At 43.1% G+C, this 23,127-nt stretch overlaps 1 protein-coding gene across 2 annotated transcripts in view; it reads right to left on the reverse strand.

Annotated features, from left to right (window-relative positions):
* Window positions 1-23,127, reverse strand: part of MMS22L (MMS22 like, DNA repair protein) — a 153,043-nt gene that overhangs the window by 99,322 nt on the left and 30,594 nt on the right. The window contains exons 6-10 of one of the 2 annotated variants that reach the window (XM_073626972.1): window positions 14,153-14,246; window positions 12,253-12,383; window positions 9,681-9,794; window positions 6,432-6,614; window positions 2,521-2,583 (exon numbers count right to left, since the gene is read on the reverse strand). In XM_073626972.1, the coding sequence (XP_073483073.1) occupies window positions 2,521-2,583; window positions 6,432-6,614; window positions 9,681-9,794; window positions 12,253-12,383; window positions 14,153-14,246 (585 nt within the window). Of the gene's footprint in view, window positions 1-2,520; window positions 2,587-6,431; window positions 6,615-9,680; window positions 9,795-12,252; window positions 12,384-14,152; window positions 14,247-23,127 lie in introns of both variants that reach the window. The other variant, XM_073626971.1, reaches the window with a different exon arrangement.

Consider the following 23,127-nt stretch of genomic DNA (forward strand, 5'->3'; position numbering starts at 1 on the left):
ATGTTGGCCACGGCCCGATGGAGACACAGTCGGCCACAATTTACGCTGGGTCTGGTGAGGATGCTGTCCGGTGACTGTTAGGGACAGTTTGGAGGCTCTCCAGGTTGTATTTCATGCAGGATGGCGATGGATTTGATCAGCAGGCCGCGGGCGCCCAGAATCAGCCTGTATGGATTCTCAGGTGGCCGTTCAGGCCCCCCACACAGTCCAGCTGTCTCCCAGGGACAACCTCCAGCTATGTGTGCTATTCAGCTGCCTCTCACCCCGCGGATCGCGGCACTCCAGCCCGGGGATGACGGAGGCTCCGTAGGCCTCAAGATGGCGGCAGGTCTCTGAGGTATAATGTCAGCCACGGCCCGATGGAGACACAATCGGCCACAATTTCTGCTGGGGCTGGTGAGGATGATGTCTGGTAACTGTTAGGGAGCATTTGGAGGCTCTCCAGGTTGTATTACATGCAGGATGGCGACGGATTAGATCAGGATCGGCGGAGCTCCAGAGCAACACGTCTTTCTCCCACTACATCCGGACACGCCCCCCAGTTCAATGTTTTTTTAATCTGAATTATTTGTGATGGATCAGAACACAATAGTCTAAGTTGGTGAAGTAAAATTAGAAAAATAAATACATAAAACAATTTTTTAGAAATATAAAAAAAACTGATAATTGGCATGTGCGTATGTATTCACCCACTTTGTTATGAACCCCATAAAAAGCTCTGGTGCAACCAATAACCTTCAGAAGCCACATAATTAGTGAAATGATGTCCACCTGTGTGCAATCTAAGTGTCACATGGTCTGTCATTACATATATACACACCTTTTTGAAAGGCCCCAGAGGCTGCAACACCTAAGCACGTTTTGAGTTTGCGAAAAGGCATGTGGGAGACTCCCAAAATGTATGGAGGAAGGTGCTCTGGTGTGATGAGACTAAAATTGAACTTTTGGCCATCAAAGAAAACGCTATGTCTGGCGCAAACCCAGCACATCACATCACCCAAAGAACACCATCCCCACAGTGAAACATAGTGGTGAGAGCATCATGCTGTGGGGATGTTTTTCAGCAGTCGGGACTGGGAAGCTGGTCAGAGTTGAGGGAAAGATAGATGGTGCTAAATACAGGGATATTCTTGAGCAAAACCTGTACCTCTGTGTCCGATTTGAGGCTAGGATGGAGGTTCACCTTCCAGCAGGACAATGACCCCAAACACACTGCTAAAGCAACACTTGAGTGGTTTAAGGGGAAACATGTAAATGTGTTGGAATGGCCTAGACCTCAATCCAATAGAAAATCTGTGGTCAGACAAAGATTGCTGTTCACAAGCGCAAACCATCCAACCTGAAGGAGCTGGAGCAGTTTTGCAAGGAGGAATGGGCAAAAATCACAGTGGTAAGATGTGGCAAGCTCATAGAGACTTATTCAAAGAGACTTGGAGCTGTGATAGCCGCAAAAGGTATCTCTACAAAGTAGAGCTGCACGATTCTGGCTAAAATGAGAATCATGATTTTTTTGCTTAATATAAAGATCACGATTCCCTCACGATTCTCATCTTTTTTCACATTGTACAAAAAAAAAATTGGGCTAACTTTACTGTTTAGTTTTTTTTTTTAAATTCATTAAAGTGTATTTTTTTGAAAAAAATTGCGTTTGAAAAACCACTGCGCAAATACGGTGTGACATAAAATATTGCAACAACCACAATTTTATTTTCTAGGGTCTCTGCTAAAAAAAAAAAAAATCTCATGTTTGGGTGCTCCAAATTATTTTCTAGCAGAAAATAATGGCTTTTGCTTGTAAGCAACAAATGTCAACAAAGGTTTTGTCTTTAAATGGTTAAACTTCCCTCATCTACATGCTGGAGTTCTTTCCTTTGATAAAAGAATGAAAAGATACTTTGTTTCTACTTATTTGCATGTTGTAATAAAACTTGGCAGGCTGCCTGGATTTTTTTTTTTTTTTTCAGCTGTGAGAACTCTCTGCACTTGTTAGAAAGATTGTGACATGCTGTTTTGAAGATCGGGAAGGGAAAAAGATTGAGATTTTGATTCTTAACGATTAATCGTGCAGCTCTACTAAAAAGTATTGACTTTAGGGGGGTGAAAAGTTATGCACATTGAATTTTTCTGTTATTTTGTCCTATTTGTTGTTTGCTTCACAATAAAAAAAAAAAAACAAACAAACACACACACACACACACCTTCAAAAGTTGTGGGCATGTTCTGTAAATTAATTAAATGCAAATCCTCAAACAATCCATGTTAATTCCAGGTTGTGAGGCAAAAAAAAAAAAAACACGAAAAATGCCAAGGGGGAGAATACTTTAGCAAGGCACTGTAAATAAAAGCACACCTTGCCAGTGTTAAATGGTTTGCCTCATCCATGTAACTGAATACATCTGAAAGAGCTTGTTCTTTAAAACCAAACAGTAAGCTGCAATATAGTAAATGTTTGTCTTTGGGCTTTATACTTAACACTCATAAGTTCAAAAGTATACTAGTGCAATAAAGACAGAACGTTACCTGAACATCTGTTGATCTTTTTAGAAGTTCTTCAATAAATTTCCAATTTGAAGAAATTTCAACCTGCTAAAAAAAATGGATACAATTATAAAAGTGTTAACTGGAGACACAATTCTATAGTCATACAATGTGAAAAACAGGATTTGTGTTACGCACTGTAAAAATCCCTTTCTCTGAGTTCACTGACGGACACAGCTCTTCTATTCGTGACCATAGGGTTTATAGTGCCTCATACAGGAGTAGGACACCAGACAGAAAAGTAAGTTGTCTCAGGGGTATGAGGGGGCATTCAGTTTTGATTTACATTTTGTACACATAAGTTTAGCTTTCCCTTTATTGTGGAAATAGCATTTAATAACGACCATAATAGGATTGTAAATGAATTTCTGTATTTGCAGACGATGAAGATCCAGTGGTTGTATGGTTTGAATACCAGCAATTGGGGATACCACTTTGTACACTGTCTAAAATTGATCTTTTACCCTTGTGAAATTTCAAGATGTCGACCCCTCTAGCATAATTAGAATGAAACAGATGTGCTACAACACCAGTTTAAGGGCCATTACCTTGGAACCAGTAAGATGGGGCCTAGGTTTCTATATAAAGTTAAACACTAAAGATAGTTTGATTTTTAAATTAAGCCCCCTAACATTCCAGGAAACAACTGTTAAGTGTTGTAGCGCCATTTTATGGGGAGGTAATATAAACAGAACAAAAGACAGCACCTGACTCCAAGGCATAGGAGCACTAGTGAACCCAGTCCAAAGCATCCTATATCAGTAAGACCTTGTACTTACACGCCACAGAAATTGTACCTTACACCAGCATAATAGAAAAAACATTTTTATGGACCTTGCTTTGTGCACTGGTGTGCAGTCATGCAACAAGATGGGGCCCTCCTCAAACTGTTCCCACAAAGTTAGGAGCATGAAATTGTCCAAAATGCCTTGGTATGCTGAGGCCTTAAGAATTCCCTTCACGGGAACCAAGGGGCCAAGCCCAACCCCTGAATAACAACCCCACATCATAATCCCCCTCCACTAAATGATTTGGACGAGTGCAAAAAGCAAAGTCCATAAAGACATGGATGAGAGACAATCTATTGTGACAGGTCCTCTTTATGGAGAGATGCGGGGTCAAGACGACCCCACATCTCTCCTCCAGGCTGTAAAAGCATAAGATCTGAGAATTTTTTTTTCCGATCTCATGCTGACAGCCACGATCACGGCTTTGTTTACAATGCGGGGTCTGGGCGTGACGTCATAACATCGCGCCCGGGCCTCCGACGGTCATAGAGATGACTGGTGACCATCTGGTCACCGGAAATCTCTATGCTCGTCATCCGGCAGCGGGTGGTTCCTTTCACTGGGCCCCTGATGGCAAGGGAGAGCCCGGAGCAGTACCGGATGGCGGCAGGAGGGGGGGGGGGGGACGACACACACGTCCGCTCCCGTCGCCTATAAGAATGATCAAGCAGCGGAACTGCCGCTATGATCGTTCTTATCATGCACAGAATCGCCGGCTGGAAAGAATGATATCTGAATGATGCCTGTAGCTACAGGCCCCATTCAGATTTTCCCCCACAAAGTAGAGGACGTCATTTTACTATGGCCCAGTAGGCAAGTGGTTACTCAGAACACCCAAACATTTGTTTGTTTTTTTTAGCAGGAATAAAATGGTAGTCATTGCAACTTTTTTTGTCCCACGATATTTGCACAGCAATTTTTCAAGTGCGGTTTTAGGGAGAAAAAAAACGGTTTCATTAATTAAAAATAAACACACTAAAGTTTTTTTGTATAAATGTGAAAGATGTTACGCCGAGTATAATAGATACGCTTTAAAATTGCTCACACTTGTGGAATGGTGCCAAACTTCGGTACTTAAAAATCTCTATAGGCTACGCTTTAAAAATTTTTTACAGGCTACCTGTATAGAGTTATAGAGATTGTCTTGGGCTAGAATTATTGCTCCAACATTTGCGGCGATACCTCACATGTGATTTGAACGCCGTTTACATATGCAGGCGCGACGTACGTATGCGTTCACTTCTGCAAGCAAGCACACGGGGACGGGGCGCTTTAAAAATTGTTTTATCTTACTTTTATTTTTATATTTTGACACTTTCCCTTCACAATTTTTTTTTGTTCACTTTTATTCCTATTACAAAGAATGTAAACATCACTAGGAATAGGGAAAGAGAGGTACTCTTTACAGCGAGATCTGGAGTCTAAGTTCCCAGATCTCACCTCTAGGCTGGAAAGCCCAAATAAAAAAAAAAAAAAAAAAAAAAAAACAACACACACACACACACACACACACACACACACACTCTGAGGCCCGTTGTGACATAACATCGCACCCGGGCCCCAAAGGTCATAGAGCTGACCGGGGCCCATCTGGTCCTCGGTCAGCTCTATGGTAAATGGCTGCTGCTGGCCGATTCATTCTCCGGCTCACCGATCGCACAGGCGAGCCGGTAGACACACCGGAGGGCGGCAGGAGGGGACACCCCCCCCCCTTCCCACCGCCAGTAAAAACAAAAGGGCTGAACAGCCGCTATTTTTGTTTTTACGGTGCAGGGAATCGCCGGCAGAAAAAGATATCTGGATGATGCCTGTAGCTGCAGGCTTCATTCAGATATCCCCACTCAAAGTCTGCGACGTCATATGACGTTGTTGGGCGGGAAGTGGTTAAACATGACGAGTGCAGCATACCAGATGGGGCTATGGATATGTCACAGAAGGGGAGAGAATCGGGGGGAGGGAAGGTAACTGAGTAAACTATCAGGGGCTAAAGATCCAGATGACCTATTGGTGGCTAGGGTGCAAGGGAATTTGTTCTCTCTTCATCCCTGGCATTTTCTTCTCGTGTTTTGCCATGTCTCTGTGAGGGGGGACCTTGTAAGAGTACGTACAGTGCCCTGAGGCAAGAAAGGGGTTAATGTAGCCCAATATCAGCCGTTCTCAGGCACCAGCATGCCACTGTCATGTACAGAAATTGGAGTATTGCACAGCCAGCAGGAACACGTAAATTATAAAAAGCTCAGTGCCTGGGGCTAGCCAGGGCTAACCCCTTAGCCATCATAGTGGTCAGAAAATGGAGCCGGAGGAGAGAAGACCAAAGGAATGGCATGGGGATAAAGATGAACAACCCCTGGATACAATCATACTCCCAAGGGAGGGAGGGAAACACAGTCAGATAAGAGGGTACATATGCATTACACATCAGTAGCTGTATACAACAGGGGGAAAAAAAAAATGGGATTTAACCTTCAGTAAGGGGGCTTCAGGGACTGGGTTACACTGGTGCAGGCTGCCTCTGCCCTGGACCTGTATAGCACCCGGCGGCTAACCCAACGTGCTGCACTACATGACAAGGTGGGTGCCGAACGCAGGATCCAGTGACTTTACAAGCTGACCTCTGTCTTCCCTGGTGGGATCCAGGTATCATTGTCGAAGCTGTCGCCAGGAGCCACCGATTCTGGATGCGGCACAGGATGTGTGGCCAGAACACAGGGAAGAAAAAAAGTGGATTGTATACTAAACAATATCCCACTCAGTAGACAGGAAGGAGACATCCAACACCTAAAGACACTAGCAAAGAGTAGAGGCTTACTGGGAGCAGGAGGGGTTATACTGAGGACCTCACAGCCATTTTCACCAGTGTCCAAACATCTGAAAGTATCTACCTATAACCAAGTCATCCCTAAATCTGCTTATGTCATTTACTGTGTGATCAATAAAAAAAAAAAAAATTCTTTTTCACTTTCAATGTATGCAACGCAGAGAGGTACCTTGTAAATAAGCGGAATGTAACATAGAGGGGTATGCCTACTTATAAGTAAAAAGGCATAAAAAAAAATAAAACTGACCCTGTGCCAATATTATAGCGCTTATAATAAATAAACTTACACGCTCTTCTGGATTCCCATTCCGATCCAGCTGATACAGTGGTGAAAGGTGTGCAATAATCCACCAACAGAGGCCCAAGGTATCTTTACATTTTACTACATTGCAGATGTAATGTGCTTCACTACCTCCTCCAGGACCATGAAGAAGCTTCCGCAATAAAATACTGAGTAAGCTCCAGAAGTTCTGAAACACAAAAATTACTTTAAAAATGTGTACCCGATAAAACTTCCTTTCCACAATGTTTTTCTTGCTTACAAGCAGGGTGAATAAAAATCAATGATTTTTTTTTAAACTGTTTTTTTTTTTTTTTATCTAAATCTAATTTTTTTTATTTTTTATCAATTTTAATGAAATGCTTTTGGAGTAAAAAACTATCTAAAAATAGTTTTTTATTTAAGATACTTTAATAATTTAGTTTATTCAGCATAAAAAAAAATGGAGTTTAGTTATGTAGATGAGCCTGTATATTCTGCAATATGTACATTTTTTGGTAAACTCGTTCAATGAATCCAAGCTCTGCAAGCTGAGATAACATGCACTGCATTGATGCACTCACACAGTTTCACAGTAACCATGAGACAAAACAAAGTTCAGGAATATTCCTTTATCCTATTGTACATTACAAACTGTATGATTGGATTGGTTCTGATATCGCTGTTTTACTAACCTGACAGCTTATTATTCTAAATAGGAAACCTTAATTTTGTTTGCAAATATCAAAGATTCTAACTACAGGCAAGAATGAGTCCTTACATTTTAAGAGCACCTGTCATTTCAGTCAGTGCCTGTTAGGCTCGATTCACACCTATGCATGTTGCTTTTGAGCGTTTCTGCAGAGTTTTTTGTGGTGCTTGCCACGTTTTTACAGCGTTTTTTTTTTTACAGTTTTTTTTTTAGACTGTATACAGTCAAAAAAAAAAAAAAAAGCTAAAAACGCCGTACTTGCGTTTTTGATGCTGGTCCATTAAATTCTATTACATGCAAAACGCTGCATTTTGCATGAAAAAAAGTCCCTGATCCTTTCCAAAAACGCAGAGGTACATAAATGCATTGATGTGAACATGTTCCATAGGAACCCATATTAAAAAATTCCCATGCACTTCTGCAAAATGCAAAATGCATCAAAAAACAAGCTAGTGTGAATGGAGCCTTAGCGGGCATCCACTCACCTACTGTCGCCACGTCCCTCACCTTGTTGTGTCACTGCAGCATCACTAGCTGTCCCATTAAAGTGAATGGGACTGTTGGTGAGTCAACAGCAGGTCAGAGGAGCAGCCGCTACGGGACAGGGATGACAGTTTTTATTTAAAAAAACTATGGATTTAAATCGAGTTGACTTAAATCAAGCCGTTTTACTAGTGATTTAAATCAAATCCACCCTGCTTACAAGAGAGACATGCCAGACTCTGCCCATATAGTTCCCCTTTACCAGGTAAGTAAAAGACAGATACATCTTTCACAGTGGCTGTTGCCAATGTCACAGCAAATATTGAGCCAAAAACAGCTAAGCTCTGTACACTATTATAAAATCATAGCACTAGGAAATGTTTAAAAAGGAATTTAGTGTTCATCCAATTCCACAGGCACACTTTTGCTATACAAAATTTAAAGCATATTAAAATAATGCTGTCAGAGGAAAATTACACTTCATTACTCGCTACTTCATTACTCACTTCTGGGGGAATCTAAAATGGAAAAGGACCTGGGGGTCCTAGTAGATGATAGGCTCAGCAATTGCATGCAATGCCAAGCTGCTGCAAGCAAGGCCAACAGAATGAAAGGCAGGAGAAGCTCATTAGCGACCCCTGCCTATGGGAACAGGGACTGAAACAAATAGGCAGTTATTGTAATGTATATTATTGATCATTTAACTGTTTTCAATAAACTTTATTAAAAAATTCTGGAAGTTTCTAAGAAGGGTCAGGTGACTAGAAGTACCAATAAGAAGAAAGAAGTATTTTAACGGTCGTCAGACCAACGGCAGCACTTCAAGAAGAAGCATCCCTCCCTCCCTATGTCGTGGTTCTTGTTATGTGGCTGGTCCCTTCTGCTGTAAGGGGGTATGGTATATTAACGTTAAAGACGTATATATATATATATATATATATATATATATATATATATATATATATATATATATATATATATATATATATGGTTCGAGCATTAATGGCTGAACTATTTGGTATTAATTGTTTGTATATAGTTCGAGCTTTGATGGCTGAACTATTATTGTTTTGGTATGATTTTAGTAAGCTAATTGATATTTTTATTATGCCAATAATAAAGGACCACGGCCATTTTTATCCAAGTCTATAGTCTGCTTGTATTTATTTATTATCATTATATTTGTACATCAGTTTTCAGCCTCTGATCCCATATTGGCATGCATTAAAAAGTAGATTAACAGAGATAAATCGATAATTCTCACACTCTACAAGACTCTGGTTCCGGCCGCACCTGGAGTATGCCGTCCAGTTCTGGGTACCAGTTCTCAGGAGGGATGTACTGGAACTGGAGAGGGTCCAGAGAAGGGCAACAAAGCTAATAAAGGGACTAGAGGATCTCAGCTATGGGGAAAGACTGCAAGCACTGAACTTATTCTCTCTGGAGAAGAGACGCTTGAGAGGGGATATGATTTGATTTCAATGTACAAATACTGTACTGGTGATCCCACAATAGGGAGAAAACCTTTCCACGAAAGGGAATTTAAAAAGACGCATGGCCATTCACTAAAATTAGAAGAGAAGCGGTTTAACCTTAAACTGTGTAGAGGGTTCTTTACTGTAAGAGTGGTAAGGATGTGGAATTCTCTTTTACAAGCAGTGGTTTCAGCAGGGAGCATCGATAATTAAAAAAACTCTTACATAGGCACCTAAACAACCGCAACATACAGGGGTATACAATGTACTATTAACATAAAAGCACACACACGTTGGACTTGATAGACTTGTGCCTTTTTTCAACCTCACCAACTATGTAATTATCAGACTAAAAGTGTCTAGCCACCTGATAAATACGGTGGCTGTCATTACTGATCTACTTTACATACTTTAAGTCAAAAGTAAAGTTAGAAGTCTGGATCTGCATACTTGCTCCAGTTAGACACCATAGCATAGAAGCACTGAAGACACAGGACAAGCGTCTCATTTAAATAACTAGAATATCAGAAACAGAGGCCTTAACCTTTTTTTTTTTTTGGTGCTCTTTGAATAAAAAAAAAAGTACTGGAAATTTGTAAACTCTTACCTCCAATGAAGAGGCTTTGCTCCTATGGTCAACAAGCTGGATAACTAAAACCCACATCTCTTTAATGCATATACAAGGATAGAATTGACTAATAAAGGCTTCAGATGGGCGTACCTGGATTAAAAAACAGTGAAAAACATTTTTTTTTTTTTTTACAAGAAAAAAAGTCTCACATACTTAAGACAATATTTTAACAGTAACAGTGCTGGCAAAAAAGCTGTTTAACCTAAGGTCCCCGACACATACATAAGGCCACGATTTGAAGCTGGAGGAAAGGAGGTTTAACTTGAATTGCAAAATAGTTAAGCAGTAAAACATTCAACTCCCTTCCCTGGATAGTGGTATCAGCTGGGAGTGCTGACAAATTAAAAATCCGATATCTTCCCTTAACCCTTGCCACTGACTGTACACATACCCTTACTGAAGTGGGTCTTCTTCTGTTAGATATGAGCTAGGTTAATCAGGGTTAGAGTTACAGTCAATGTAACACATCAGCCAGTTGAGAGCAATGGGTCAGTAACAGATTCTGAGGAGGAAGGAGTCCCAGCAAAGAAAGTTAGGCAATCTGAGGAGGCTCAAAGTCAGTGAGGAGGTCAGGGTTAGTATATTTTAGGTAGGATTAAAAAAAAAAAAAAAAGAGAAAAAAATAATCATCACTTTTTAGCCATTTCCCATCCAGCCAGAGCATATAAATGGCTAGGCAGGACAAGCGCCGATTTGGGAGGACGTGCCTGTACGCCCTCCCACTTTTTGGGTCATGCAGCTGCGCAATCTTGCGATGCCTATGCCCATTGTGGATATGCATAGCGAAAGATCCCCAAACACAGCACACCTAGCAAAGCCATTAGTAAAGCGGTGAAAGTAGTCTCAGTCAAAAGCCAGCTTCAACCAAAGCCACACCCCAGAACACATTTCACCCTGCCCACGGGGCTTAGTCATGGAGCGTGGCTTTGGAGGAAGCCGGCATTTGGCTGAGGGTGCTTTCACCCATTCACTAATGGCTTTGCTAAGTGTGCGGTGTTTAGGATCTCTCTCTATGCATATTCACATATGTGGAGCGAGGAGGCATTCCAGATACAGAGCTTGACCGATGAGCATAGCGGGGAACTCTTACTTTCAGATTCTGAATATCAGCCAGTTGAGAGCAATGGGTCAGTAACAGATTCTGAGGAGGAAGGAGTCCCAGCAAAGAAAGTTAGGCAATCTGAGGAGGAGCAGTAGACAACCACTAGCACCCAAGAGGTGTTTTTAAATCCTGTATGGCTGCCCACAAATTCTGCAGAACCTACAATCCCCTCTTTTACAGGGCAGCCAGGCCCTCACATAGTAATGAAAAATGTAACGCCAATTAATTATTTATTTATTTTTTTTAAGGGATGGATTTGTTAAATTTAATTGTGGACCAGTTCAAACTTTATGCCAGCCAATTAATTGCCACCAATCCGAAACCTGTCACTGTGGAATAATCTAAAGTTCTTCTTTGACTTACACTGAATGTGGGACAATCAAAAAAATTAAAATAAATAAAAGGCCACACATACTGGTCCACCCACCCCATATATCACATGCCAGTCTTTTCTTCTAATATGCCCAGAACATGCTATGACATGATCACGGGGTTTCTACACTTTAGTGATAATTCCCTGTGCCCTTATCGAAATCATCCTGCTTATGACAAGCTGTTCAAAATTCAGCAACACAATTTTTTTTCAGTAAGTTTTCGGAAATGTATACTCCTGACAAAAATATTTGTGTCGATGAGTCCCTTGTCTATGTCACCAAAAGGCTAGACATTAAAAAGCACATCCCCAGATATAGCGTGAAGTTATACGCTTTACCACAGGATAAAAGTATAATTTCCAAGCTTATGCGGGACTGGACAGTCTGACTGGAACCTTGTACCACCACTATTCCAGAAGGGGTACCATATGTATGTGGATAATTTTTAAGCAAGCCTCCGACTATTCCGCCATCTCTAAAAAATTTAATTTGGGTACAGTGTTCCAGAACAAAGTAATCGTCATTCAAAGTGAGTGGCCTGGGCAGGAAGTGGGTAAAAGTGTCCGGTATTGAGGTGGATAAATAAGTATCAGTGTGTTTTAAGTAGGGTAAAAAAAAGCCAAAATGTGCACCATTGTTTCTGGGCCCTACTAAGAGTACAAACAACAAATAATTTACTCATATATGGTATTCTTGCGATCGTCAAGAATAGAATTTATTTTGGGTTGTTCTTTGGTGGTAGGTTATGTTTGAAGGGAGAAACATACAGTCAAATATTAAAACAAACAAAAAAAGTAAACTTTTTGGCCAGTGTAGTGGATACACACAGTAGTTGATATGATGATATGTACAGTTTTACTAACATATGTCAAAGTTGCAAAATTGTGTTCAGGCGTTAGGATTTGTTTTAACCTCCACTATGATAAAGGTTAATAAGCACAATAAAGGTGCTTCGCATGAGACTCAAACTGACACACACGCCCGTTGGAATGGATAGACTTGTCCCTTTTCAACCTCCCTACTTTAGAACAAATAGTACAGCAAGTCACAACAGGATTATAAAATACAGTACCTTAGAAAACTTGGCTGCTGCAAGGGCAATGAGACCACAAATTAGGTTTTCACAATGCTCCTCAAACAAGCTCACATTTGTCAAGTTTTTGCCAAAAAGATTTATAAACTGATGAGCATACACAATATGACCTAAAAAAGCAAAATATCTATATTAGATACACAACACACAAGCATTATATTTAATATGTACACCAGCATTGTTGTATATCCTATTATTCGTCTGGAATGGTTGTAAGGGAGTATAACTAAGTGTATTACATGTTAAAGGGACTAAAGGTTTGTTTGTTTTTTTAAACAAATGAGTCATACTTGCCTCCTCTGTGCCAGGGTTTTGCACAGAGTGGCCTCGCTCCTCCTCTTCTGGGGTTCCTCAGCGACGCTCCTGCTCACATTGAGTGCCTGACCCCCCCCCCCCCCCCCCCGGAAGCACTTTCCTAGGGACACCCGTGTGGGTGTGCTCATTCCCGGTGCTGGAAAGACAGGGTTCAGGCAAGTAAAACGGGGGCACTGGAGGGCTGCTACACTAAAGAAGGTTTCCAACCTTAACGCATAGAATGCATAAAGGTGAAAAACGCCAAGGGTTTACAAACCATTTAAGGCAGCGCTGGGTGCATTTAAAAAAAACTAGACACAGAGTCAGTAAACTCCAATGAATAAAAGTAAGGAAAATTCTATTTAGACCATGTGGTCAGCCAGATGGAGAGACCCCAAACAGTTCTAGATGTTATGATGGTGTTCACATGTAGCTTGGAGAATGAATAAAGGACTGCCATATTTTATGGTAAATCTGGACAAAATTTCTACATATTAAAAGCTAAATTCCAGACACAAAAACTCATTTAAAAAATGGACATTAAACAATATCCTTATTCCCCAAAAATAATCTACACAAGTACTACTGAGAAGCCAGAATCTTACTTAAAGTTGTTCTTAAGCCTTAAAGTTTTTAACCTCAATCCATTTTCTGCGTTAAGGTAAAAAAAAGAAAAAAAAACACCTTTCCCATCCCCCCCCCCCAGCCCCCACAATACTTACCTGAGCCCAATCTTTAACCAGTATTGTGCACGAGAGCAGCAACTCTCTCCCTCCTTACAGGGCGGATTGATAGCAGCAGCCATTGGCTTCTGCAGCTGTCAATCAAATCCTATGAAGATGGAGGTCGGGGGTAGGGCAGCAAAGCCCCACACTGTCTATAGATTCAGGCAGCGGTACCATTCTTGGCGTGCTAGGGGTGGTACTATGAATGAAGGGGGGGGGGGGGGGCAGGAGCGCCAGCGGCAGACCCTAGAAGAGCAGGATCTGGGCTGCCCTGTACAAAACCATTGCACGAAGCAGGTAACTATAACATGTTTGCTAGTTTAATAAAAAGATGAAGTGATTCTAAACCTTTAAAATTACTTTGAAGTGGTTGTAAACCCTTTGCAACCACTTTATACTACAGGCAAGCCTATAATTAGGCTTACCTGTAGCTACACTGGATATCTCCTAAACCTGCATGGTTTAGGAGACATCCCTGCATTTGCATGGGTTTACAACCACTTTTAAAAATTGTTTACTACTGTGTTTTTCTGCCTTATATATCCTCCATGAACTCACAAACCTCTCCTTGACCCCTACCTTCCTTATGATTGAGCAGTGCATGCAAGTTGTGGTCATGTGCACTGTTCTATGCACACTACACAGTCCATAGCCCAAAGTCCAACTTGAAAGTGAGCAAGAGAGGGTGGCTAAGTTCCCACATACAGTGAGAACAAATGGAGTTCAACTTTAAAAAAAAAATTCGAAGCAGGCACATATGAGGATGCAGTATATAACCAACTTGATTGCTGTGTAAAAACAAAAACAGTTAGTAGTAAAAGACAATCAAACTGAAATATATTCAAATATGAATAAAATACCTTGCATCTTTTCTCCTAAAATTTGTAGGATTTCCAAAATGGACCAATGAATATCCAAGTAAAGATGCAGCAGATGCCAGGAAGCAGGAAAGACCTAGCAATACATAGAAGAATAAAATCATGTTAACCATATTTCATCATTTTGCAGAGAACAGATGCCAATTGTGACTTTTAAGGAATAAAATGTTCCCTTACATGTAAGCAAACTGGTACATCATTGTCTAATATTGCCAAAGGACAGGCACCTAATTTTTGTGCAGCCAGGTGGTCTGTGGATTCCACTTGCCATACAATGCACAGGGCCACAACTCATTGGAGACTCTGAGCCAGGCTTCATTTAGCAGACCTATTTAACAGTCTCTACTCTACCTAGTAAGTAGGGGCTGTGGCACTGAATTCTTAAAAAACAAAGAATGAATGAGACAGATAGAAGGCTCCCTGGCTTGGCCCTTTTTCAGGCATAGGTTGAAGACACATACACAGTGTACTTTCCTATTGATTAAAAAATAAAAAGTAAATCCCTGTCCATGCATAACTTCAGGTTTTGAAGCAAGCCATGAAACAGTTAAGGAAGAGGGAAGTGCTCCCTGTGCTCTGTGATGTCCTCCAAGAAAAGGATTTTACGGTGAACCAAAAATCACATTTTCTTCATATTATAATAAAGGATGTCCCAAAGCACTGAACATGAGGGGAGGGCAACACAGCAACAAGCCAATAGGCCCCTAAACAACTAATACAAAACAGGTTAGAATCTGATGCAGCAGTTTGCAAGACTTGCTGACCAAAGGTGGTACCCTCAGAAGTTTAAACATGCACTTGGTAGAACTTCCTGAACGTATGGATCAAAGACCAGGTAGAAACCTTACAAAGCTGAACTACCGAGGACTAATGTCCAATAGCCCAGGAAGCACCAACACTCCTGGTAGAATAAGGAGTCACCAAAAACTGTGAAACACTGCCCCTTAGAAACAAGCTGACAGATCCATCGGTAGATGTGTAATCTGCGTGACCCTTACTTGGGCCCTCAGGAAGCACAAAAAAGGGAAATCGGACAAGATTTTATGCAGCAGTTCACTTTAGGTAATTCTTAACTGCATGAACCACACCCAATATATGAAGTGCCTTGTCCCCTGGCATCTGGGGTTTAGGACAGAAATAAGGTAACACAATGTACTGATTACGATGGAATGAAGAGATCGCCTTGGGTAAAAAGGCCTTGTCACGGTGGAGTATCAGGAAGTAAAAGTAGTAGATTCTGAAACTATCAGCAGAAGTAATGGTAACCAGATGAATAACTTGTGTTAGAAGGGCTAACTAAAATGTCCCAGATGGGTTTAAAAAGGAGACTTCTGCAACACAGGAAGTCCCAAACTGAAGATCCATGGAGTCAACAGAGTCCTAACCAGTGAAACAACACATGTGACCCCTTGTACAAAAGGCAAACGTGAAATAACATGCTTACAAGAAAGAAGTCCACGAGCCTCAAACCAGGCAAAATAACACTTTAAAGTACTGTGGTAAATTTTCCTTTAAGTAGCCCTCTTAGCCTTGAGCACATAGGAAATCAGATATTCCCGTCTCTCAAGAACCTGGCTTCAAGGATGAACTATAGGACCTTGTGACAGGAGGTCAGGTTGAAGTCCCTCAAACACCTCCGAGTGAAGGGCTCACTCCCCCAGATTGAGTGGTTGATGGCTGGGAAAACCCGCCAGCCAATTTTTCACAACTGGAATGTGGACTACGGGCAGGGTGGGAACAGGATATTCCAACCAAGACTAGATAAGAGATTTGCTTCTCCTAAGCAGCCCAATTTCTGGTGCATCCCTAATGATATATGTATACCACCATTGTGATGTTGTCTAACTGAACGCTTACAGGAAGGCCAGTCAGCTGCACGGACAAATGTAGCAGGGACCTCTCCTGCATTGGCCAAGTCCAAAGATTGTTCATAATCCTATGCGAACCCAGCAGGTTGGTATCTGTCATCAGGATCCTCTAGGAAAGTGGGAGGACTGACTTTCTCCATTTTTAGCATTCATGAAGACATCTACAAATCCAGAGACAGTCTCGATTTAAGGTGCGACTGCATCAGAAAGTCTGATAAGCAGTGTCCGCCTGTCCTATGTTAATGAAACATTAAGCTGGAGGGGCCTAGAATGAAACAGGCCAAAGAGAGCTGCCTTGAGTAAGGCCACCACATTTCCCAGAATCCTCATGCAGAGTTCTCAGAGCAAGGGACAGGGTGTCAGGCCTAGATTTTCCATCCGCTGGGTGGGACTGAAGATTCAGGACTCAGTCTGCACTGTTCGAGTCGCATTGGATTCCAGAAGTACAGTAAACTTGCTCTTTCAGGAGCAAGTTGTCCAGACAACGCCTGAGTATGTAGGAACTCCAAGACCGGGGCTAGCACCTTGGTGAATACTCTGGGAGCAGCAAACAGGTCGAACTGTAGGACCTAAAACTGAAAGTAGTGGTCCTTCATCGCAAATTGCAGCAACGTTTGGTGAGATGGGAAGTTTTAGATATGCAGATAAGGGCCGCCTGATATCCAGAGATACCAGAAAATCTCCCTGTTGGGAGGGAGGCAACCACTGACCACAATTTCTATCTGGAACTACTGTACTCTGAGGAACTTGTGGAGTGGAGTCCTTGAGACCTAGGATGGACTGAACATCGCTGTTTGGTTTCAGAACCATGAAGAGGTTCAAGCAGAAACTGAAACTCTGGAATGCTCTGAAATTCTAGCTTGTAACTTCAAGCCACTAATGCTGCAGACCCACTTGTCTGCAACTTTCCTCGCCAAACCATGAAGGCCCGCAAAGGTCCCCTACCCAAACGAGTGATGGCACCACTTCATTGCAAGGACTTGGCTCACCTGGCTTAGAGAGTTTGGAGTCTAGGGCTTCTTGTGGAACTGAGACTGAGGTTTGGGCTTGAGCCCGATGCCTGAGACTGGTGAAATAAATGTTGTTATCTGGATGTAGGAGTGGGAGGCTTGCATACCACAAGCTTTGCCTTCTTTTTTTGCCCACACAGTTACTATTTGGATGTAGTTATCCAGAGCAGGACCAAACAAACACTCCCCTTGAAAGAATAAACTTTCAACCCGCTTCCTTTTTGCAAAAGAATTTATTAAAAACTCAAATTGACAAATTAGCCCAACAATGAGATGGTTACAGCACCAAGCGCAAGTGAAAATCCCAACAAAGGGATGCATCAAAGGTGTTACATAATCTCCACAATCAGTATAACGTGATAACTATAGGCCATAAGTCCTTAGCGAAGAAAGCTTGAAGTTCCAGACTGTAATACACGATGGACTAAAGCCACCCAAAGCATGGTATTGAAGAACACAAAAAACATTTAAACTTTGTAGACTGCGGATGTCCATTTAGATGAGTGTACAATATACCAGTAAGCAAATTCAATTGCTGTAACCATTCTCACCAAAGCCACGCCTGGGGGCCTGGGTGGACAATGAAGCCAATTACACATGGAAGGAGAAGGGCTAGCCAAAAAGCTGGGAAATAGAAGGAAAAGGAAGAAGAAAGGAGCCGAGAACAGAAAACGAGGAGATGGAGTCCTACTGGGTGTGCAACGGGTCATCACATAAATTGAGAGAAGCTTATTATCGAATCTAGAAGGTTGAGTATATGCTACCCATGGTTGCCAGAGACGTTTATCATGAGTATTCGAAGCAAAAGCTGTCATGTTTTTCATTTACCATGATATTGTTCATTCGGTTCTTAACTGCTTCAAAGCTAAGCACAGGGGTTTTCCAAGGCTTTGCAATAGTCAACTTAGTTGCAGAAAAAGTTGCAAAGGCAACAGGACAAAGCAGTTCTGCAATTGGTTTACAAAGAAGGGCCTCGTAAGGGTCCCTTTTAAGATTAGTATGAAGCATATTATGAAAAAGGGTGTAAGCTCTGATCCCCAGTCTGCAAACCTTAGGACATGACCACCAAATATGTGCCATAGTCACTTCCTGAACATCCCCGGAAGCAACAAGAAGAATAAGATGAAACAAAAATCGGGCCAGCCTAGCTGGCGTATAGCAATTCCCCCAAAGAGTGGGTAAGACATGGTCCCAACATAGCCAGGCTGTATATTAGAAGGAGCCAAGGCAAGGAGGAAATGGAGATGGGGTGAGAATCCCCCAAATCAATGGTGGCCCATAATGGCATTTGGTGCATTTCATGAAGGTGAGCTAATGGGGCTATATTCGCCACCGTTGATCCTATGAGCAAATAAAACCGGTTTATCAATTCGGAGACGTCTGGATCCCCAAATATGTTTCAAAAGCTTGCACTGGTGGATGCACAGAATGTACGAGGGGATGGAGGCTGCCAATACTCAAAAAAAGTATAGCAGTTTCGGGAGATTCGAACTGCAGCATTCCTGCCAAACCCAGATATCAGAAAATGAGACGAAGTCAACCTTTTTCTTTCAGGGGAACTTTGCTCACCAACACTTGTGGCACGAGAGAGCTGTTGAATGAAGTCCACTAAAGCACCCACGATAAACTAAGTGCATGAAGAAAATCGTCCAGGTAGCTGACCCGACTCCGTATCCCCATGATCAGGGTTTTTAATCGCTCGGCATTCAATGAGCCCAAACCTTGAGTCTTAGACACACTCCCACAGCCACAATTACTTATTAAGGCAGCCACCAGCAAAGCAAATGAGGCTTTAAACTGGAACAGTGAAAGTCTTCTTAAAATAGGATACTGTATTTCAGTGAACACGCTCTCGCTGAATATTTTTGAGCAAATCATTTTTGCAGGATGAACACCTTTTCGGAGCCAAGTTCGCGCATAACACATCCATAAAATAGGGATTCACAGGGAAGAATTTGGGGTTGCTGTGGCAGGTGCCATGATCCAATCCCAGCTGACCGCTGAATGTAAAGAAAAGAATTGTCAGAAAAAAGAAAAAAAAAAAAAAAAATTATCAGTTACACTTACCAGTAACTTCTTTTCCAGGAGTCTCAGGGCAGCCATCTCAAAGAGACCTTGTCTGCTCCCTTCTCATGCAACACCACCTTAGCTTGCAGAGCCAAGCCCCTCAGTCCTCCAAGAGTAGCTCAGGCCAGCTGGGGAGACACAATAACACTTCATACTAACCTTAATATCCCTGACAGTCCTATGTCTGAAACTTCTTTTAACAAACACACTATTCAGGTGGGTACCGGTGCTGTCCTGAAAGACTCCTGGAAAAGACGTTACCGGTAAGTGTAACTGACTTTCCCCTCGTCTTTCAGGGGTGATCCTTAGCAGATAACTGTAGTGATTGATGAAGATGGAAAAGGCTGCGACGACGCCATAGCTCTAGTGGAGTGAGCCCTACGCAAGTCTGACTAATAGCCAACTTAAGCCATCTTGCCATTGTACATCTAGAGGCTTTTGTCCCCTTCTTAGCCCCTGAAAATAAAAAAAATAAAAAAGGAAGAGGAGGAGTCAGACTTGCTAAACAGCTTTTTACTGTCCATGTACTGTAGGTATTTACACCCAACCTATAAAAATTATGCTCCTGTTCATGCACAGGATTTAAACAAAAACGTAGGCAAAATAATTTCTTGGCCTCTGTGAAACTTCGATGCAACCTTTGGCAAAAAAGGCTCCCCTATAAATGCTTGTAACATTAAAGATACATCCCACGTAGGAAATGGAAGATTGTTAATTGTCCTCTACCTGGTTAAAGCTTTGAAGAATCTAGCTACCCAGGGGTTACCAGCAAGAGGTTTCTCCAGGAAAAAACTCAGCACTGACACCTGGCCTTTCAGAGTGCTAAGGGCCAGACCCTTGTCTGCCCCACACTGCAGAAATTCCATCACCACAACTGGGCTAAGCACGTCGAAGAAGCTTTCTGCGCACCAGCTATTAAACCGTCTGCAAATTTTCAGGTAGATGGAACGCGTTTCCTTTTTTCTGCTCCCTAGAAGGGTCACCACTAACCGGTCTGAGAATCCTTTGCCTCTCAACATATTTTATTCTGTAACCAGGCTGCGAGATTCCACCGCTCCCCCTGGGGACACCAGATCGGACCCTGAGAAAGAAGGTCCTCCCGGAAAGGCAGAGTCCAGGTAGGCTCCATGGCCAAATCGTTCAGGACAGAGAACCATGGCCTTCTGGGCAAGTATGGCACGATGGGAATAAGAGGTGTACCCTTGTTTTGAAACTTCCTCAGCACAGCTGGCAACAGTACAGGCGAGGGGGGGGGGGGGGGGGGGGGGGTGAGGGATAACGCCTGGAAAAATACCAGCTCTGAGCGAGCGCATCTACCCCAAGTGCACCGTCCCATCAGTTCAGGAAGAAGATAAGACGCATTTTTGCATTCACCCTCAAAAGTGAGGAGGTCCACACACGGAACCCCCCATCTCTGAGTGACCATCTCGTAGATGTCCAGATTCAGAACCCAGTCACCTTCCCTCAGCATCTTCCTGCTGAGGAAGTCAGCCACCTGATTTAACTCCCCCTCCAAATGCACAGCCCAGAGGAATAGTACACTGGCTTCGACCCACTTGAGAATTTCTTCCTCCAGGACCCACAGCGACCTGCTCCTCGCCCCCCCATTCCTGTTGATGTAACTGCTGAGGAGTTGTCCGTTCAGACCTGCACATGGATGTCCTCGGAGCTCTTTCTGGAATGCTCTGAGCGTCAGCATAATTGCTCTCAACTCCCTCCAGTTTGAGGATCTCTTCGTGTCCTCTCCCAACCAGGAATCCTGCCCCAGCCGAGAACCTAGGTACGCCTCTCAACCTGTGCCACTTGCATCCATTGTGATGGTCTTGGTAACCGGCAGGACCCCACGCCTGTGACAGGTTCTCTTTCCTCCACCCACCAAAGACCTTTTCACCTGCCTCGTGCACGTGCACCAGGGTGTCCAACAACCTTTGACTGTGGTCCCATACCCCCAGGATGAAAAGCTGCAATGGGCAGAGTGTAGCCCTGCCCACTGCACTGCAGGGATCATGGTCGTCAATAAGCCCAGTGCCGACATGGCCTGCCTTACAGAGCCCGGGTGACTGCTCTGCAACAGCTTTAGCCACCTTCTGAAGTTTTTCCTGTGGGAGAAAAACGTTCCCTTGTGTAGAATCCAACTAGTAACCTAAAAATTGTGACCCTCTGGGCCAAGTTGGATTTTTCTAGGTTCAAGAGCCATCCCAGGTTCTCCAAGATGCTTCCTGCAAATTGCAGATCCCGGGACAACTGCTCCAGAGAAGGAGCAAACAGGAGCAAATCGTCCAGATACGCGATTACAGAAATACCACTGAGCCACAGAAAGACCAAGGCCTCCGCCATGACCTTGGTAAACATGCGGGGAGAGGAGGATAGGCCAAAGGAAAGGGCCCGAAACCGAAGACGGAAATGCTCTTTTCCGGGTCTTACGGTCAACCTGAGAAATTTTTGACAACTCTCAGCAATAGGAATATGCATGTTGGCGTTCTTAAATTCTATAGACGCCATGTACCAGTTCAGAGGGAGCAGCACATTTACTGAGAAGACCAAATCCATATGGAACCTCCTGTAAGTCACGAGACATTCAGAGGTTTCAGGTTCAGGATGAGCCTGAATTTTCCCAAAGGCTTCTGTACTACAAAAATGTGGGAGCAGATTCCTCTGCCTATCTCTCCCCATGGAACTAGCACCACTACCTTCTGCTCCTTCAGATCCTTTAGGGAGGACAGAAGGTCTTCTGAGCACCTTGGTAGATCGGTGATGATGAGGTCTCAAATTCCAACCGGCAACCCCTCCTTACACTTCCCACTATGGGAGGAAAACCCCCAATCATCCTCCCACTATGGTCAACCTGTCGTGTTTCTCGGGCTGTTCAGGAGGGCAAAAAAAAAAAAAACATCACTCCCCATCAGCTCCTGCCCTTCTGACCCCAAGACTTATTTTGTTCCTCAGCCTTTGGGGCCACAATTTTTTTCTGAATGGCAAGACTTCATATTAGCCTGCTCACCTGTCCTTTGCTTGATGGTAAAGGACTTTTTCTTGTTGGCCACCCGATCCAAAATGGTCTTCATTCCCGGGCCAAAACAACAGGTCCCCTGTACTTGGAATCCCATAAACCCTTTATCTTGGATGCACTGTCCCCCTGCCAAGTTTTAAGCTAGAGAGCCCTCTTTGCCGAGTTGGCTAGGGCTGAAGTTCTACAGACATACGCACAGATTCAGTTAACGAGTCCACGATATATGTCACGCCCCGTTGGAGCGTGGGAAAGGCTAAATAGTGGAGGGAACAGCCGACGGGACAGGTGCAATACCCTGCTGCGCTGGCAGAGGATTAGCCTGGGGCTGCAAAATCTGCGAACTGGAAAACAGCATTTCACATGCCCTCAACATGGGGTGGGGTGCTTTAGTCCCCCCCGGCACCTTTTCCCCATGTTGATGAGGACAAGGGCCTCTTCCCCACAACCCTGGCCGGTGGTTGTGGTGGTCTACGGGCGGGGGGGCTTATCGGAATCTGGAAGCCCCCTTTAACAAGGGAGCGCCCCGATCCTGGCCCCTCCCCTATGAGAATGAGTATGGGATAAATAAAAAAAAAAAAAAAAAAAAAAAAAAAAAAAAGGGAAGGAAGGAAGGAAGGAAGGAAGGAAGGAAGGAAGGAAGGGGTCCCCCGATGTAGATCCAAGTTTCGAACACCGACCACCAACTCGTAAAACAAAAAGCTCTGCTCCTGACTATAACACTGCTAAATAAACTTTTTTTAAAAAGGTCTTAAAAAAAAGAAAAAAAAAAAAAAAAAAAAGGAACTTGTCAAACAAAAACCGTTGTGTTTTTACCACTTTTATGGTGAATGAGTACCGGGATCTGGATGCCCAATAGTTAAAGGGGGCTTCCAGATTCCACTAAACCCCCCCGTAGACCCCCACAACCACCGGCCAGGGCTGAGGGGAAGATGACCCAGGGTGACTCCCCATCAACATGGAGCCCCCCCTGCCCCAAATTACCGCCCCACCCCCCATGTTGAA

Source organism: Aquarana catesbeiana, linkage group LG04, assembly GCF_042186555.1.
Source record: "Aquarana catesbeiana isolate 2022-GZ linkage group LG04, ASM4218655v1, whole genome shotgun sequence".
Lineage (NCBI taxonomy): Eukaryota > Metazoa > Chordata > Amphibia > Anura > Ranidae > Aquarana > Aquarana catesbeiana.